The sequence below is a fragment of the Phaethon lepturus genome, unplaced genomic scaffold (genome assembly GCF_000687285.1).
Source record: "Phaethon lepturus isolate BGI_N335 unplaced genomic scaffold, ASM68728v1 scaffold15968, whole genome shotgun sequence".
Lineage (NCBI taxonomy): Eukaryota > Metazoa > Chordata > Aves > Phaethontiformes > Phaethontidae > Phaethon > Phaethon lepturus.
The window spans coordinates 26109-45110 of record NW_010557056.1 but is presented as its reverse complement, the minus strand read 5'-3'; the positions used below and the strand labels follow the sequence as shown (position 1 = coordinate 45110).

At 34.9% G+C, this 19002-nt stretch overlaps 1 protein-coding gene across 1 annotated transcript in view; it reads left to right on the top strand.

Annotated features, from left to right (window-relative positions):
• The window catches only part of LOC104625126 (centromere protein F-like), a 44482-nt gene that overhangs the window by 6997 nt on the left and 18483 nt on the right, over positions 1–19002 (top strand). Inside the window, exons 9-22 of the mRNA XM_010292672.1 lie at positions 1316–1637; positions 2002–2021; positions 2500–2617; positions 3367–3458; positions 4337–4487; positions 8251–8360; positions 9347–9437; positions 10315–10445; positions 12044–12153; positions 12345–12513; positions 12881–12985; positions 13264–14310; positions 14494–15384; positions 15544–18997. Coding sequence (XP_010290974.1) covers positions 1316–1637; positions 2002–2021; positions 2500–2617; positions 3367–3458; positions 4337–4487; positions 8251–8360; positions 9347–9437; positions 10315–10445; positions 12044–12153; positions 12345–12513; positions 12881–12985; positions 13264–14310; positions 14494–15384; positions 15544–18997 — 6811 coding nt within the window. The remainder of the gene's footprint in view (positions 1–1315; positions 1638–2001; positions 2022–2499; positions 2618–3366; positions 3459–4336; positions 4488–8250; positions 8361–9346; positions 9438–10314; positions 10446–12043; positions 12154–12344; positions 12514–12880; positions 12986–13263; positions 14311–14493; positions 15385–15543; positions 18998–19002) is intronic.

Sequence of the window (19002 nt, the reverse complement as noted above, 5' to 3'; positions counted from 1 at the left end):
TTCCCCCCCCCCCCCCCCCCCAAGAGAGTGTTTTTTAGTAGTGTGCCTTTCCTTTTGCTGTATTTTTACTGATTGCAAAAGCAATACCTAATCAAGGTTGTTTGTCTTTAGGCAGCTAGCATGAACTCTGATTATAGTCTTTGAGTGCTGCTGCTTCAGTTCAACAGTGTAGAAAAAGGACGTTGCCGTCCCTCGGATAGGCTTTTGGGACTCTTTGCTGAAACGGGCACATTATAGCCTGTCTGGAGTGCCAGGCCCAGCATTTTAGCTATACTATTTCCAACAAATTATCTGCAAATTTACCCAGAGGGCTGCCAGAATCAAAATCTTACTAGAAATAATTGAAACGATGTACCCAGGTAGATGTCCTGCTTAGGTAGTTAAGATCCATGGTAGTTTAAGCCTGTTTAATTTGTCCTTCCCATTTGTTATGCCTCCTGCCTTATGCAGGGTTTTGTTTTTTGTTTTTCATTTTGGGTTAGATGCATCTTCCTACAGTGATGCGCTGCAAGAACTGATGGTACCTAGTGCTAGCGTGTTGAGGGGACAGAAATGTACACCTTGAGGGTAGGGGGAAGCTTTGACTATGACAACATGAACTTAAAGCACTTTGAACTGTAATGGAATCTCAGCTTTAGTATTAAAATAGGAGGAAGCCTTGCTTTATTTACATAAGCAGTTTTAACCATAATTTGGAAATGTTCCTTCTGCTGTTCTGCACGGCTTCTTCACTTGGACGGTTTATATTCCTAGGTTTAGGTATCATGAAAGTAGTTTTTTGAACAGCAGGTCTAGTGTGAGTGGACTGCTCTGCTACAGTGATCTGTAATCTTTTCTACCTCTTATGTATTAAAATAACTAATGTAAAGGCACTAAAAGCACTATCAGAAAATTAGTTAGCAACAAAATATTGTAAAGAAGAACTAGATCAATTTGCCAACTTTAATTTTAATAGATGTAGGTGACAACACCTGGGAGGCATTGTAGTGAGCATTCTTAATCTTTTTGTTCACTGTTAAAGATCTTCTTCAGTTTCTTTTCATATTCCATAGAACCAAACATTCTTTTTTATTCCATTTTCTTCTGTGGGAGAGGTTGGATGTAGCTTGCACTCAAATAGTGATGCTATTTTTCTGAAGTCCCCACTTCTGTCTTGGAAAGTCAGAGATAAGTAGCTTTTGTCATAGAGCACAGTTACCAACAGTAGTCCCGATTTCTGATTATAATGTATGTAAGAATACAGATACAGCATTTGTCAGTGGTACTAAAAATGCTTTGCATTAAAATGTAAAGGTTTTTTTTTTTTTTTTTACAGGAGATTAATGAAAACGTGAAACGTCTTCTGTCTGAAAAAGAAAACCTCCAGTCTAAACTGGATGCTGAGAAACATGTAATGAGAGCCCAGTTAAGAGACATGATGGAGAAACATGAGCTTGAAATGACAAAAGTTAAGGAGAAATATAATGCTGAACTGCAGGAAATTCAAGAGAAACATGAAACTGAGCTGCAAGAGAAAGATCAGGCCCTGTTTCAGCTTAAGAAACAAGTGGCAGAATTAAGTGGTAGTGGACAGACTAATTCAGAAGAAGCTAGAGATCTGGAGTCTACAACCAAAGAGAAGATGGAAGATTTAGAAGGTAGCCTATGTAAACAGTTGTTACATCTGAAGGGTTCCTTTGCCCCGTACTGTTACATATTGTGTGCCGATTTCATACCTGTTGCAAGTAGAACTACATTAAATTTGGGGGAGGAGTTATTGCCATGCTAATTCAAAAGTGTCTATTATTAAATACTGTGATAATGAGGTTTATAGGAATACCAAGATAATCACATGAACTGTAAATTTCTCTTTACAGTTCTTAGTGTTATGTTTTTCTTTAAATTCGTTTGTCTTGTGTAAGCGTATAACTTCCAGTTGCTAAAGGAATTAAATATAGGTGTTGTATTACTAATCTTGGTAGGGTTTTAAATAATTTTTTGTGTCTTGTTTCTTAGTACAAGTGAAATTGAAAACAGAAGAGGCCAGCAAATCTGAAGCAAAGTTTTTGAAAATGAAGGCTTGGTCTAAATCGAGAATCAAGCAACTGGAGGATGAACTAAAAAATGTATGTTTAACATTGTGTTTAATATTACATGCCTGTTTTTAAAGCTACTGTGCTTGGAGATATCACTGTAAAAAGTAAAATATGGGGTAAATAGATTATTAAAATAATTTATTTGAAGTGTCGATATATGAATAAATATATATTCAATAACAAAATTGAATGGACATAAAATGTTGATACAGGATGACTTTTAAACAAAAATAGTAAAAACTGGTGTTACCAGCATTCAGGAGTAAATTTGTCAGACATTAGCTCGTTTATTGCACTTCCAAATATTAGAAAAACAGTTATTCTAAATCTTATTAAAAATCAGGGAAAAAAAAGTTGCACTGACTTCCCTGTGTTTCTGGTGTTTTGATGCATTTGAAAAACTCATAACTTTTTGTTCTTTTAGTTTTCATCAAAGAATAATGATGTATCTGCCTTAAACAATCGTGTCTCAGAATTAGAAATTGAAAATGAAGAACTACAGTCAAAACTGCAATCGTTACATGAAATCAGAACTCAAAACGGTAGGAAAAAATACCTGTTTTCCTTTTCAGATGATTCAGAGTAAAGAGAGAAAGATAAATGAACTTTCTCATTTTAATTTTCAAAGTGTATTTTTTTTTAAAAACAGATTCTGAAGTAACTTCATGCAATTTTGAACAATAGCGTGCAGTATTTAAGTGAAAGTTACAGCTTAGTTTTTCCTTCGCTAAATCTAGCTGTGCATAATACTTGTTGCATTTTGGCTTAGGCAGAGTATGTGTGAACTGCTCCAGGAAGTGGAATAGGCACCTTCTTAGGAGGAAAAATGAGACCAAACTTATTTGGAAAATCTATCAGAGTATATACAATAAACTTTTGAGAGCAGTGAGTTTCATGTAAATTAAGAATTATCTCACGTATTTTTCTCTTGTAAGGATTTGAGAGAGAATTTTTGCTTAAAACCTCAGATAGTTTAAAGTAGAGCTCTGTGAGAGATTTTTCTGTTTCACCTTACATTATTTTCTCTGACTTCCTCTCTGTAAATGGAAAATGGTAGAATCTTTATTTAATCAGTCTAAATTGTTAGCAGGTTAGATGTAAAGCACTCATCAATATTTAATAAACAAGAAGTCGGTTCCATGGGTGGATGGATAACACAGCCCTACAGAGGTCTTCTGACTGAAATAAATTATCATCTGTATTTTCATTTGGAATCTTTTTCTTTTAAATTTGTATTGAACTTCCTAACAGTTTTGTGTCCTAATAAGCCAAATTTATTATGTTTTTATAGAAGAGTTGCTGACTAAGCTAGAAGTGTATGAAGAGCAGCAAAGGAAGTTGCAAGCTGATCTTGACCAAGTTACAAAGAGGGCAGCTTCACAGGTTAACTTTAAAATTGATTTGTATGAGTTACTGATTAACTCAAACAGTGCTAATTAGACTTTGAAAGTGTGTTAGCTGGATTTTGGAGCTGACAGGTTTTGAATTACTTAAACAGATTGATTTCTACTTACTTTTCCACATACCTTAAATTATATTTTTCCAAGCAGTTTACTGTTTATTTAGTTACATTTAACCTGAGTCTGGTGGCTGTTATTTTGTATACAATACGAATAGCTTTCAGAAGAAAATAATAGCTGTAACCTTGACAAATGTACAGGCCTGGATAACAAAGTGAGAAGATTCAGAAAATATTACAAAAGGGCTTTAGATGGATGTACAGCATATATTAATCACGGTAACTTTGTGTGGTCCTAGCGGCAGACCCAGTTTGAAAGAACTAATTATGTTTTGCTAAAAGATAATTGTTTTTTCCCAAATTTTGTGGAGAAGTTGTGGTTTTTTGGTAAAAATCTTAAAATGGGAAGGCAGAAACATTTTTATTCTGTTCACGGGAAAAAAAGTTAATAGAAATGTGTTAGCCCACATAATGACAGTTGAATATTGTTTTAGTTTGAAACATTGCTATGATTAAAATGTGCAACAAAAATATTTTGGATAAAGAAGCCATTTTTCATTTAAAAATATTTCAAATTAGAAGTGCAACTGGCAGTAGCATTTTCAGTATTTTATAAAGTGGTGAGGCTTGCTTTTTGCATAATCTACAATAGCAATTATCTCCACTTTCATATATTTTTATTTATACAAAGTGGTGAATTGTTTGATTGTTTATTCTGTGAATGGTTTGCTGACTTAAAATGTTGTTTACATGTACAGCAGGATTTGTTAAATATGTTTTCATGGGCAATTTCTCTTGTTAGGCCAGTGAATCGGGTAGTGTGGATGAATTGCAGAGTCAGCTCTTGGAATGGCAAGAAAATGTACCAGAGTCAGAGGAGTCCCGTGATCAAGTCAGAGAAGAGAAATCTGCTATGGCCTTGAGAATGGCTCAGATCGAGGAGGAGAGAGAAGGTGAATTGTTTTATTTACGATAAAATTATCTTACTTATACATTGGAGGGAGAGAGAGATATGTGTGCGTGTGTCTGTTGTACTTAAACTGAATTGGTAGCACACCAACATGACTCATTTCTGTACTTACAAGATTTGTATAGCTAGTGAAATTGCTTAAATTTGCAGTTTCTACTTTTTCCTACTGCCTTGAATCTTTTTCATTCATTCATCTTTTTTGCATCATTTTTATGAGTAGATGTGCTTGTTCTGTTTGCCATCTGAGTTGCTGCTCTCTAAGACTGCTTGAGCTTACTTTGAAAGCTTATTTTCTGCATATGAATGATCAATGAGAAAAAGTTCACCACTGAAATATTAAAGCTGCCTGCCTAGAACAGCGGGCAAAGGAGTGGGGAACTATGTTGTTGGGTTGAATTTGATGAATGATGATGGTGCTTTAGTTAAATGTACCTGATAGAGTTTCTCTTTAATATAGTTGAGGAGAAAACTTTCTTAGAATATTTAGTAATCTGTTACTAAGTGTTGCTTGTATAGGTCAGCTGAGTAATGTTAACTGGCAATGGTTTGGAGCTAGTTAAAAATACTAATTACCTACAGAAAGTACCATGTCAAGTGATCTCAGGTTTTGTAGTTTTCTAAATTATTAATAAAACAGGTGATGAGAAAGTGAAGTAGCTTCTATTAAAATTTGTAATAGTCTGGTTAAATTTCAGATTTTTCAATGCCATCTAGTACTTTATTATAATTTTTGTCCTGTTAGTTAACTGTGTGGGGATTTATGGCAAATTTTAATGTGCACAATCTACCATCATAGTTAATCCAGTTCGCTAATTTGAGCCTTGTCTTTTTAATCTGCGATTGAATTATTTTTCATTTACATGATCAATTTGGAAGCTCAGTATGTAAGCATAGAAATGTTTTAAGGATCACATCGCTTCTTTTTGAGGGATTTACACATGTAATGCTTTGGAACTGAAAGAGAATGATACTCCCTTCATTAAAGCTAACTGTTACCTGTGGTAACTACAGATCCACATGCAATATTAATAGCAGTTGTAAAATTTCATCTGTGTCAGTCCGTGTTTAATTTTGCATTTTTTTCCCCTTGGGATAAGCATGACCTTTCTGTTTCTTTTTTCTTGCCGTTACACCTGATGAGCCCTCAGCGTCCCTTCCCCCTCCACTCCTACCCTACACTGCGATTTGGTCAGCCAGTGAGAACATAGTTTCCCATCAGTTTTGTGCATGCAGGTTCCTGCGGCAATGGCAGTTTGTAATGTACTGTTGCTAATTTCTTCTGATGTTGCTGCCTTTGAGGAAATTGCCCACAGTACCTTATAAGATTTGCCATTGACGGTATGTGGTTTTTAGCAATACATGTAACAAATGCTGGTTTTAACTTGGGTTTTTTCTGCCTTGCAATACCTGTTTCTTCATTAACTGAATCATCTTTCTTCATTTTTCTTTGTGGTAACAGCTGACTCCATATTTATGTTGTAACCTTATTTAGAGGAAAACTTCTTGGCTTGCTGCAAGTGGTTGTGACTAAGAATCAAATTAATTTAAATATTCTTAGCGGTACTTGAAATTCAGTAATTTTTTTTTTTTTAAATTATATTCCATCCCATAAATTGCAGAACTTTGCATGCATTAATATTAGCTACCAGTAAGCAATATATAAACCCACTACTCATTCCATCATAGTCTATGACACTTTGCCATATATGGCAATTGTCTCTTTTGGGTTGAATGTTTGGGGAACTGCAAAAGTGCAGAGAGTGACGGTATTGATTACATTTATAGAGTGGGGCTTGTTTCCTCTGCAAACCGCTGAAGATTGTGGTATTTAGTCTGAATAGTGACACAAGAAAATTTAGACACATCATTTAAATGCAGTGTGTACCTGAGGAAAGGTGTTCTGGGAAGTTCTTCAGTTTTTATGTCAGACATAATTGCAAATGAAATGCTCCCTAAGCTGCTGTAAAACATTAGAAAATGTATTTACTTACTGATTGTTGTTAAAACAATGCTTGATTTAACTGAAAGTGTTCTAACACTTGCCTAAGTGCTCTAAATCATTCTAAACCTCCGACTTCTATACTTTCATTTTTCATGTGACAATGGTAATTTCATTCTCTTTTTCATTATCAAATACTTAGGAGCCTAAATATTTTGGGTTCCTGAAGGACAATTCCAAGAAATTGATTATTTTCTTTTTTTAATTATTTTATTTGTTTCTCCAAAGAAGGGGTTAAGTTCTTACCTGGAATAATGCTTGCTCCTTGAATTGCTTGACTGACTTCAGTGACAGTTCTTGTAAACAGAGGCTTAAGTAATCAAAGGCTTTTGTGATCAAAATTTGTCATTCGTTTTTATGGCTTTGAAGAAGTATGTATAATGACTTAAAAACAACAACAAAATTGTAGACTCTACACTTGAAAATAAACAAAGGTGTGTAAAATGAATGCTGATAAAGTGACAGTGCCAGAAGCCAAGGTGTAGTTAAAACCAAAAGTAAATTTGTTAAACTAAATTGGTTTAAACTAAAATCCAATTTAGCAGTCCTACTTTAAAAGAGTCCTTATTTTTTTTTAAGCTTTTTTCCTCTAATCTTTTCTGAGAAGATTGTAAATATGTAATTTTGAAATATTACAGGAAGAACTTAAATCTAGTAGGTGTTACAGAATTATGTTTTAATGAAGTTTGTGGTATAAGTAATCCTTGGACAGCTTGGATGAAAGCTGATTATTTGCAGTAGGGCTGAATCTCCTAATAGTTTCTGGTGTTTACCTCACAGATGCATCAACATCAGTTCTCTGCATTTTGCATGCTGTGAGGACAACTGTGGACTGATGTAGTTAAATTGAAAGCTAAATTTGTAATTAATTAATCTTAACTTTCAATTAAAGTATGGAGCCACCTTTACTTTCATATCTCTTCACTGGCTGTTCTGTCTGCTTTGCATGAAACATCTATTTCTTTATCTGTTACCCCAAACATGTTTTGTCGTATCACAAAACAGATGGGAATGTACTTTAAATGAAAAATAATTTCTAACAATGAACAGGATGCATACCTAAGCTTTCATATTCTGAATTTATCCAGTGTGTTTATTTACAAGTGATTCTGTATTTGCTTAAAAAGAATGATATTAATAATTTATAAGATGGTTTGATGGCAGTTTGCGGTGTAACACATGCTTGTGACTTCCTCGAATTATCTGGCTTTGTAGCTCATATTAAAATTAAAGTTGAAAGGGACACATGTCATTTCCATAAAACTGAATGTGATTGTTCAGATTATAAAAAAACACAGCTGTTTCAGCTGATGCCTTTATCATACAAATTAGGTATATTTTAACCTAATAAATTGAAATGAGATTTAATTTGGCATTTTAATTGATTGGCTTTTTTTTTTTTAGTTATCAGCAAAACCTCACTCTTCCCCGCCTCCACTCTTTCCAGTCTCCTGCATAAAGTCTTCATTTAGAGCTGATGAGGAAGTAAACTTAGACTTCAATTTGCTGCTTCTTAGTGAGATATGCAGGCTTTATTCTTATGTTCTGCATAGTAATGTTGGAGGGAAATCACAAGGTGAACGCAATGGATTGCTTCTTTAATCTTGTTCCTGTCAGTCATTCATAGGGACTTCAGCCTGTCCCTGGTCTCTCTTTGTGTAGTAGTGTCTGATATAAATGTAATTGCTTTCCTGTGGCACAAAACTGATTGAGGATGACTGGTTCTTTCCTGGCTGCTCTGATCCAGCCATAGTCTCAGGGCAACAGGAGCTGGAGGAGGAACTGACCACAGTTCAAGGAATGGGCAGGCTGCAGCAGTCAAGAAGAAAAAGCAATCAGACCAGCAGAAAGCTTCAGGTAGGTTAAAAGAGATAAGAGTTTATTTTTACCTGTATGTTAGTAAAAATGTGGAAAGTACTATTATTTATATGGTGCTTTACACTTAAAGACATTAAGGACTAAGAACTTAGATTAAGGACTAAGAACTTAGAACCATTGACATGGTGGCGCTGGATTAATGGTTGGACTTGATGATCTTGAAGGTCCTTTCCAACCTAGTGTTTCTGTGATTCTGTGATTCTGTGATTAATTAAGCTGAAAACTTAAATTTAATTTAAATAAATTTAATGATTGCATATGTAGCCAGATGAGAAATGCCAGTGGCATCACACCTCTCTATTAATTGAGTAATGAGTGTCCTTAATTTTACACTGAAAAATAACCAGCTTCCTTCTGGAGTAATTCACATGCTTGAAGCTATGTGCATGCTTAATATGTTAAGGCCATTTTTATTTTAAATACAATTTCTACAGATCTCTTTGTTGGTGGAGCTTTACTGAATAATTAGTAAGTAGTGTCAGTTCATCCAGGTGTACTTCTAGGTAGTTGGTGCTGTAACTTGCACGAAAGCAATGATAATCTTTTGTAAGAAGAGTTAGGATGTCATTGTCATGTTAACATAACATTGGAAGAATAATTTTGTTCAGTTAACTCTGATACTTCACCCTGAGATTCAGAGAACCCTATTAACTGTAGAAATCAGGGGACCAATTAAGGTATCCAAACATAGTTACCCGTTGGCATTTCAGATGCCTGAGAGTGTCTTCAAAGGCCTGGTGGATACCATACAAAACCTGTGGGAGACTTGGCTTTTCTGGAAATAATAGCTGGAAGCTGGACAGGTTACTCTAGTGTCCACAGTGATCCCATATACTTACATTTAGGCACCTGAATCACTTGCTGAGTTTTAGGACTTTTAATTGAAACTGCACTTTGTTCGAGTATGTATTTTAGCCTTGCTGCTGTTCTTTAATTTAAAATTCATTCTCATGTTTTGTGCGTAGGAAGAATACAACTTTGATAGAAAACAATGCTTTCAAGAACTGAACGTCACCTTGGATAGCGCTGATTCAGCTGAAGGAGAAAATATGGGAGGTTGGTGGCCAGAGTACACTTCACCTAATGCAGGTGTGATAGCGACTAGACAGTTTATTAAAGCATGCACAGCATCTGTATTTTGTGTCTATTTTTGTTTTCAAATTCAACTAACAACCCATTTGTGGTGTATTCTAATCTTTGTTCAATTTTTTTGGCTTGCGTTTTCTTCCTTTTTATTTTAAAGCATGTGCGTGCTGGATGAACTGCCTAGTTCAGAAGTAGAATATAAACGTGACCAAACACTGGAACTGGTTGAGCCTTGGTGCCCATAAAATAGCCTATGTTGCAAGATCATGTGTTTTTTAAGTTATGAGTCTTGTTCCTGTGAATGTGTTCCCAATCTATATAACAGTTTTGTTGCAAAGCAAAACTGCATTCCATTGCTGTATGCTTTTAATTTAAAAATCAAATTCTTATTTTTTTAATGCATATGTTTTTATATTGGTGGTAAAGGCTGCAAATATATTTTATTGTTAAAATGGAATAGACTTACTTGCAAATTTTGATTTTGGCCAGTTTACTTTGTTTATTAATAATTGCTTAAGATGTGGTCCTGCAAGTACATGATTAACTTGTGATTAAAGTAACATGAGCCACACTATTGATTAAGCCATCATATTGTGTAGAATATTTCTGCCAGGTTCTCCAAGTTCTTGAGCTGTGCAACTTTATTTTGGTTTTTCAACAGTTCAGGATACTTTTGCCATCTAATTTTTGGAAATGCAAGGCCTCAGGTATTTCCAGTGGAAATGCCTGAGGTCTGATTGTGCCCACCACTGGTGAGAACGGTGAATAAAAAGCTGAAACCGTTTTTAGACTTCAGGAATTTTAGTAGGCCTTTCTTGAAATAATTTTTCTTCTTTGACTTAAGTAGGTTTACGGAGTGTGGTTGAAGAGTTGGAATTGGAAAGAAATCAACTGCAGGAACAAATTCTTTTTCTAGAAGAGCGTTGTCAGGATTTGGAAGATAGGTTGCAGCTTCAAGGCAGAATGGAGGCTCTTCAGGTGAGCTTTTGTAGTTGTGTAAAACCTGATGATATAATAGAATCATTTTATTCTCTGTTTATATTCTTACAATCATAGCCTACAGTAGAACAAAAATGTCAATTTGCAGCTAGCAATTCTGTCTAAAGCCTGCTTTATACTTAATAATTATGTTGGCAGAGAGTGTACACGTACTGTATTACGCTCTGAAGTTGAAGTCTGTCACTTCTGTTCAGCAAAAGTAAAGTCATTACACAGAGAAACTTGCTTGAAAGTAAGCTTTGTTATTTGTTTTAGAAACACATAAAAAGCAACATGATTTTCTTTATTCTTTTTAGGGGGCCTTTGTCAGAAGGTCCAGAATTAGATTTTGTTACTACTGGCATAGGTCTTCCTCTTCTTATATCTTTCAAGTTTCTTTTCTATAAATGTGTGTGTGTGTGTATATATATATATATATATATAAAAAAATGGTGTGACTATATTAAAAATAATTAATAATTTAATATTTACTTAATATATGCACAATCTAAACAGCAGATATTAATTTGATGTATATTTATATTGTAAAATTATTCAATGAAGGCATCAAAACAGTAAAGTAAATATTTATCAGAAAAGATTTTTTAATATTTCATGATTGACAAGTTACTATTTTTGATAATTTGCAGACCTTCTTTTCACTAAACGACACAACTGATCTCTTAGTCAAACTCCTTCAGACTTGGTGCACTATTCATAGTTCTTTACCTGTTAAGTTGCACATAGATAAAAAATGAATGATTTTAAGATGAAAGACAACCTTATATTAATTATTACTTGAGATTCTTGTAACAAAGCCTTTCAATACAGGTAACGTTTGGTGTAGATGAAGAAGGGCAGCTATTGAGGGCGGTACAGGTGTGTTCTGCCTCCTCCAGAATGCTAGCTTATTTCCATTAGAGGTGACAAGTTTGCCATGTTTGTCCTATTTGCTGTTGATTCTGAATATGTGTTCTGCTTTTGGTTTTTGGTTGCTGTTGTCTTTTTTGTTTCTTTGGTGGTTTTAATTTTTGAGTTGGTGCAGTGGTTCTGGCTAGAGTAGGGGATTTGTACTGTGTTTAAAAAAAAAAAAAAAAAAAGCTGTGTGAATGAAGCTTGCTTCCTTTTTCTTTTCTCCACAATCCCCCACATGCAGCTTTTTGCATTCCTTCAATGTGGAAAAAATAGGTAAAAAAAAATTTCAAATTTAGTACTGTCTTTAAACCAATGAGCAAAGTATTTTTTCAAAGCAGTAGCTTCCCCTGTTAAGATAAGTAAGCTGCCTTAACACAGTATGAGTGTGTGTGTTGTTTTGGGTATACAGCGATCATCCTTGAGTTCATGCTGTCACAGCATTGCTGAAGGAGATATTTCTGAAAGGTGGGTTGCATCTATGTGAACTAATACCACACGTAAACTTGTGATATTAGTGTTGTGTTTTGCACTGGTATCTGCTAAAGTGCTAGAATAATGGTCTGTACCCTGTAAACGTTCAGGATGTAAATATCCTGAAGAGTCAGATTTTTATGACTCCAGTTATCTTTTGCTATTCTGCATGTTTGTATGTGATAATCCTAGTCATTGTTATTTTGTTGCAGAATGAAAATGAACGTTTGCAAACTCAACTCACCCAGTTACGCAACCAACAAATGCGAGATGTAGAAAAGCATCAAATTCTGATCTCTGGCTTGAATGAGCAGCTTAAAGGGTAAAATAAAGGCTCTTTACAACTCCGTACAGGATTAGCTTTCTTTGCTTTAAGCTTGAACTTCTAATGAGAAGTATTCTCAAAGTGTGAAAATAATTAATCTTTTAGGAATATAGTTTGGAGCTAGTAAGTCTAGAAAGCTTAAAGCAAGCTGGGTTTTCAAAATATCTAAATACGTGTTTTCTTCTTAGATTAAGTGACAGAAATAGCTTCCTTGAAACATCACTTGGAGAAAAAGAACAAAAACTGTTGAGCATGACAGAAAGACTAGAACAAATGGAAAGTTTGAGGAAACTGCTTCAAGAAAAGGATCTTCTGAACAAAGAGCTTGGTGAAAAGTTTGTGCATACTGAGCAAAAAGTAAGTTAAAATTACTGTTAAATGGTATTTAATTTATTAGAACCGGTGAGCATTAAGCCATAACTTTCTATTTGTGTCCCAGGAGCAGTGTTATTGTTTTCCATATCTGAAGGTTTTAGTCTGTGTCTTTGCAGTTTTGTTCACTTCATGTAATTGCTTTGCTTTATGTTGGGTGTAAGGATTTGTTACCCCCAACACAGAGCTTTGCATTGAAGTATGTTTTATCGGGGTGATAAGTTATCCTTGTTTATTAATGTCAAAGTATAAAGTCCACTGTTATGTAAACTCAATATTATAACTCTAACATCACAATTTTAATATAATTCTATATATTTCTGTCACATTGACTTTTATTTTTAATACTAAGCTGAAGGAAGCCTTAAAGAAATGCAGTGTTTATGAAGTGGAGAACACTGAGCAGAAAACAGTCATCAGTGATCTAACAGAAAAAGTTGCTACACTGAAGGAAAAGGTAACTCATTAAGATAAAGTAAGGGAAGAAATTTTATGTTCTTTTGACATGGCCCATTTAAATGTCAGCAAAATAACAACATTAGCTGCTGAAAATTTCATACACTAAACTTTCTCTATGCTAAAACAATCTAAAGAATAACATGCTTATCTTGTGACTATACAGTTGGGTACAGATTGATTACCTTTGATACTCGTTCTGCATGTGGATTGTAACTTCCGTTCTCCCTCTAACATATGTTTGAAGTAGTATTGTAACATTATTTTCTTGATGTTTAGACTTTGAAACAAGATGGCGTGATAGAATCGATGCAGCTGGATCTGGACCAGACTAATGAAGAGCTTGACAAATTGAATACAAGCCATTTAGATGAAAGATCTCAACTTATTCAAGATCTCCAGAAACGTGAAAGAGAAATTGATAATCTTAAAGAAGCACTGGCAGAAAAAGACAGGGAGATGTCTGTCCTGTCTTTGAATATGACGGAATATTCTGAACAGGTTATCATCCTGAAACATCAAGTGCAATGCAAAGAGGAAGAAATACGGGGGATGGAAGAGGCTTTATCAAAGGCTGAAAGGGAAGCTCATTTACTGAAAGAAGTACAAACAGCTGATGTAAGAGATGCAAGCATGAAGATCTCTGTCCTTTCCGAGCAAAATAATACAATCAGACTAGAGCTAGAAAGAGTTAAAGTTGAGAATGAAGCTAAAACCAAAGAAAATGAGGAATTAGTAAGACAAAGCAGTGAGAACAGCATTACAATTAAGCATCTCCATTCTGAAATCAAAGCCAACAATGTTGCATACCATAACAAACTTGCGGAGTGTGAGTCACAAATTACTTTGCTGAAAGAACAAATTAGTAAAGCATCTGAAAAGTTACAAGAAACCCAGGATAAACAAAGAAAAGAAACTGAGTATTTGACATCTCAACTTGAGGAAAACAATACTCTAATGGAAAAATGTAACAGTTTGCTTAAAGAGAAAGAGAGTAAAGCAGAGACACTTGAAAATGAATTAAAATCAATTAAAGATTCATACAACAAACTAGTTTCGGAAGATACTAAAAAAGTTGAAGAATTGGCTGAGTTATCTAGGAAGCTTATAGAACATACTGAACATCAAGAAACAATTAAAAAAGAATTACAGGAGAAACAAGAGTTCATTATTTCATTAGAGCAGAAGCTTGGGGTTTTGGAGCAGCAAAATGAAGAGACTAAACTTAAATTAACGGGAGATCTGAAAGCCAAAGAGACATGTTGCAGAGAACTTAATAACCAATTAAATGAAATACATAAACAAATCAACAAGATGGAAATAGAGGTACAGGAGAAAGCTTCAGCTAATAAGCAATTGCGCGCAGATCTTGAAGGGAAAGAAGAAAAATTGGTGGAGCAAATAAAAGCAAATGAATATCTGAAAAAAAGTATAGATATGGTGGAAAAAGAGAAGGAACAGCTAATCGGTGAAAATGAAAATTTGTCCAAACTCCTGGATGTAAAACAGTGTGAGTTGTCAAAGAAAATCCAGGCTGTGACAGAAGTAGAGAATAAGTTATCTGTTAGCACTGCTGAGTATGAAAAAACTCTTTCAGTACTAAATTGTGATAAAAACACTCTGGCAAAAGAGATTCAACAACTTTCAATACTTGCCGAGCAAAAAGAAAATTCCGTTGCAGAACAGCTGCAGGAGAAAACAAAGGAATGTAATGTGCTAGCTGATCAGTTGTTTGAAAGCAAGGAACAGACACAACAATTGCATGAGCAAATGCAGTCACTTCTCATTCAGCTGAAGGATACTAGAGACAAAGAAATAAATAAAGAAGAAATGTTAAATAATAAGTTATCTGAATGCAGTAGCCTAATCCAAGAGCTCAGCCATAGCAAGGAAAAGAATTTACTGCTGCAGGAAAAAATTCAAAGCTTAACTTTGGATTTTGAAGCTGTGAACAGGTCACTAGAAGAGAAAGTCCTTCAAAATGATTCATTACTTAAGGCAGTGGAAGAGAGTAAGTTTTGTATTGTAGAGTTGCGGGATGAAATTAAAAACCTTAAAGATGAAAAAACAAAGTTATTGCAGTTGGTAGAGGAAAGAGACCTGACTCTAAAAAGTCAGGGTTCAGAACTTGAGAAATTTCATAGGCAGGTTTCTGAAAAAATGGAAGAAAGTACAGTGTTAAATAATCAGCTGCAGCTACTAAGCAAAGAAATGGATGTGCTTAAGCATGAGAAGGAGAACTTTTCAAGCTTATTGAGCGAGAAGTCACGTGAATGTGAAGTTCTTCAGTCACAGTTGGCACAGCAACAGTCTGAAATTACTTCAGCAAGACAACAAGCACATACAGCAGCTCTAGAAAATGAGAAGTTGAAAGTAGACGTTGAAACAGCTAATGTTATGGTAATGAAAAAGTCAGACGAAGTAGCTGCTTTAACTTCACACTTGTCCCAACAAAGTCATAATATTTTAGCTCTGAAGGACCAAATTGATGGCCTCTTGATTGAAAAAGAAAACTTAAAAATTGTCTTCGAAGAAAAAGAAACTCTCCTTTCTGAAAAGGAAGCTTTGATTCAGAAAGTAAAAGATAGTAAAGTGGCAGAAGGGCAAAATATGCAAATAATTTCAGATCTGCAAAACCAAATACAAGCCCTAGGTTTTGAAACCAGACAGCTTAGACACACAGTGCAGGAAAAAGAAAATGAATTTAAGAGGCAAGCCCAAGAATTAAAGTTATTAAAAGACAAATCTGAAGAGTCTGATGTACTTAGGGTTCAACTGTCTGAGAATATGGAGGTTATTTCTGACCTTCAATATCAGCTTAGAAATGTGACAGAAAAATCTTCCCAGTTGAATGATTCAATTATACAGAAGGATGAATCTTTAAAACAAAAATTAGATGAATACATGAGCTTAAAAGCACAGCTTTCTGAGGTACAGGAATCTGCTCTTTTGCAGCAGAAACAGTTGGAGCTTTTAGCCTCTGAAGCAGAACAATTAAAAGTACTTGTTTCAGAAAAAGAATTAACCATCAACAATATTTCATTATCTGGTGAGAATTTAAAGACGCAACTTCAAGAGAAAGAGAATGAATGTGAGGTGTTAAAGAAACAGGTGGTAGAGCTGGAGGAAGTGAAAGTAAATTTACAAAAAGAAATACAACATCAGAAGGGTGTAATAATTGAGATGGACCAGTCCTTATCGGAAAAGGAGTCATCTCTTATGGAAAATAAAAGTCTCCTCAAAACTCTGAAGGAGAAAGCAAGGAGAGATGAAGAGAAGACAAATTTAATTTCTCAGCTCAGAAGTCAGTTACATGAACTAACACAAGAACTACAGCAATCTAAAGAACTAGTCCATGAGAGAGAAAATGCCTTTTTATCTCTTCAGGAGAAAATTGAAACACAGTATGAATTAAGAACTGAGCTGAATGTGGCTCTTGGGAAAAAAGAAGAAGTTATTGCTGGACTGCTTAATTCTTTAAAGGAGAAAGATACCAGTATACAGCTGGCAGATAGCAACGTTAATGTTCTTTCTAGTGAGATTGAGGTTCTCAGAGAAAAATTAGAGAAAAGTGATACAGCCATGAAAAACCTTACTAAGGAATTTCAGGAAAAGAACGAGAAGCTTGATATTAATCAGAAGAAAATTGGTTGTTTGACAATTGAACTTGACTGTCTTAAAAATGAACACCAAAAAGCACTAGATCAAATAAGCACATGGGAAGAACTGCTACAGCAAAAAGAATTGGCCATGGAGTCTCTGCGTGTGAAGTGCACTGAGCAGGCAGATAACATAGCACATTTGAAGTTCGAGTTGAACAATGTAAATTCCAAATCATCTCAAGACTGCCATGACAATGCGCTTTTAATAGGTAGTCTGCAGTGCCAGGTAGAGTCTTTAGAGAAAGAAAAAAATCGGTTGCAGGAAGATGCTAATAAACTGATGGCTGAAAACGCACAACTTACGACATCTCAAAATCGTTTGCAAAAGCAATTGGAAGAGCTCCAAGAAATCAATGAAAAACTAGAAACCAGTGAGAATTATTCAAGAATGCAGATAGATGCTGTCAAACTGCAGATGAAGACTGAAAAAGAGAAGTTACAGATGCAGGTTAGTGTGAAAGGTGAAGAACTTTCTAAATTAGAACTTAAATTTGGAACTTTAGAACAAAATCTACTTGAGTCAGAAAACAAGTGGGTGACAGAACTTGATAGGGCAACTTTACAAAATGGTAATCTTACTGAACAATTGAGCAGTTTAGAAAGTGAAATGAAATCAAAGGATAGCAAAATCCAGTCTTTGCAACAAGAGCTGGATCTTATAAAAGAGGAATTAACTCAAAGCTTGTCTCTGTTACTTAGTAGTAGGCTTTCGCGTAAAGAAAAGGTGGCACAAACTTCAGATTCTGAACTGCAGCTAACTGATAGTAAAATTCAGTTGGAAAAATTCTCCACTCTGATAACCACTATTTTGAGCAAAGAAACAGAAGGAGAACAATTGCAGCTGGTGCTTTTAGAAAAACAGAAGGAAATAGACACCATGAAAGATGAATTAAAAAGTATGCAGTCACTTGAGAAGCAGAAGGAGTTGCTGCAGAATGATATTGAAAAGATGAAGGGCAAATACAAATCTGAAATTGAATGTCTGTCAGAAGAAATGGCCACAGTCAAGGAAAGATTATGTCAACAGCAGTCTCTGTTGCAAGAAAGGGAAGAGTCTTTTGCAGAAATAAATAAGCAGGTTGAATTTCTTCAAGACAAGATAAATAAATCAGAAGAAATAGTAAGAACCACTCAAGAAAAACTGCACACTGAAGGTAAAAAAGTAGCAAGTCTCCTTGAAGAAATGGGGAAAAAAGATGAACTCATTGAAAACTTAACTTCCCAGGTAAATCAGCAGAAGGATTTAATTTCTGGTCTAAGCCAGCAACTGAAAGAAAAGGACTCTTCTGTTACCCAGATCATGGAATCATTGTCTAATGAAATGCTGATTTTTTCTGAAGAGAGAAATACATTAAATACCAAACTGCACGACCTTGAAGCTCTTCATAGTAGTTCTGTAGGAGAGCTAAACCGAGTTTTGCAGGAACTTGAGGATTGTAAGAAAGAACTGGAACATAGTCAGGTTACGTTAAGCAGTAGAGAAGCTGTGTTTAAAGATTTAATGAATGAAAAAGAGGAGATGCAGTTTAATCTTGAGAAAATGGGCAAGGAAAAAGAGAATCTGAAAAAGAAACTTCAAGCAGCATTGATAATAAGAAGAGATCTAATGCAAAAAGTTGGAAAACTAGAAAAGAGTGGACAGGAGGAAATAGAAAAAGAGCAAAAAAAAGCAGAGGAGTTGTTGAAGAAAGTTAATGAGTTAACAGACAAGCTGAAACTAGTTGAAGTACAAAATAAAGATTCGGAGTCTCATCTTGAAACTTTGAAGCAACAACTTTTAGAAAAAGATGCCAAAATAAGTGATTTGACTGAAATATTGTCTGCAAAAGGCTCTTACTTAGAACAACTTCAGGACAATATTGCAGAACTAAATGATGTCATTGCTGAAAAACAAAATATATGTGAGCAGAACCTAAAATCTTTAAAGGAAAAGGATCGCATGCTTGCTCATATGCAGTCTATGCTTGATGAAAAAGCAAGTGCATATGAAGAGGAACGTTCTCAGCTGCTCTTAGCTTTTGAAAAGGTGAAGTCTGAAATTAAGAAGGAAGAAGAATTATTGAAAAATTCCAGTTCAGAACAGCCCGATTTAAGTGCTGGGGACAGGAAGACGTGTCTGGACCCCAACAATGACATTAATGTCATGAATCAATTAAAAAAAGAAAAAGAAGCCTTAGAGAGGGAGCTTTTGGTCAAGAAACAAGATATTAAAAAGTTGCAGAAAGAAAAGGAAGAGCACATTCAACTTGCAGCAGATTTTGATGAACAAAAAAACCACTTTGAGAATCTCAAACAAGAACATAAAGCCCTCTGGGAAGTTCTTCAGACAAAATGTAAAGAACTCGACTTCAGTCAG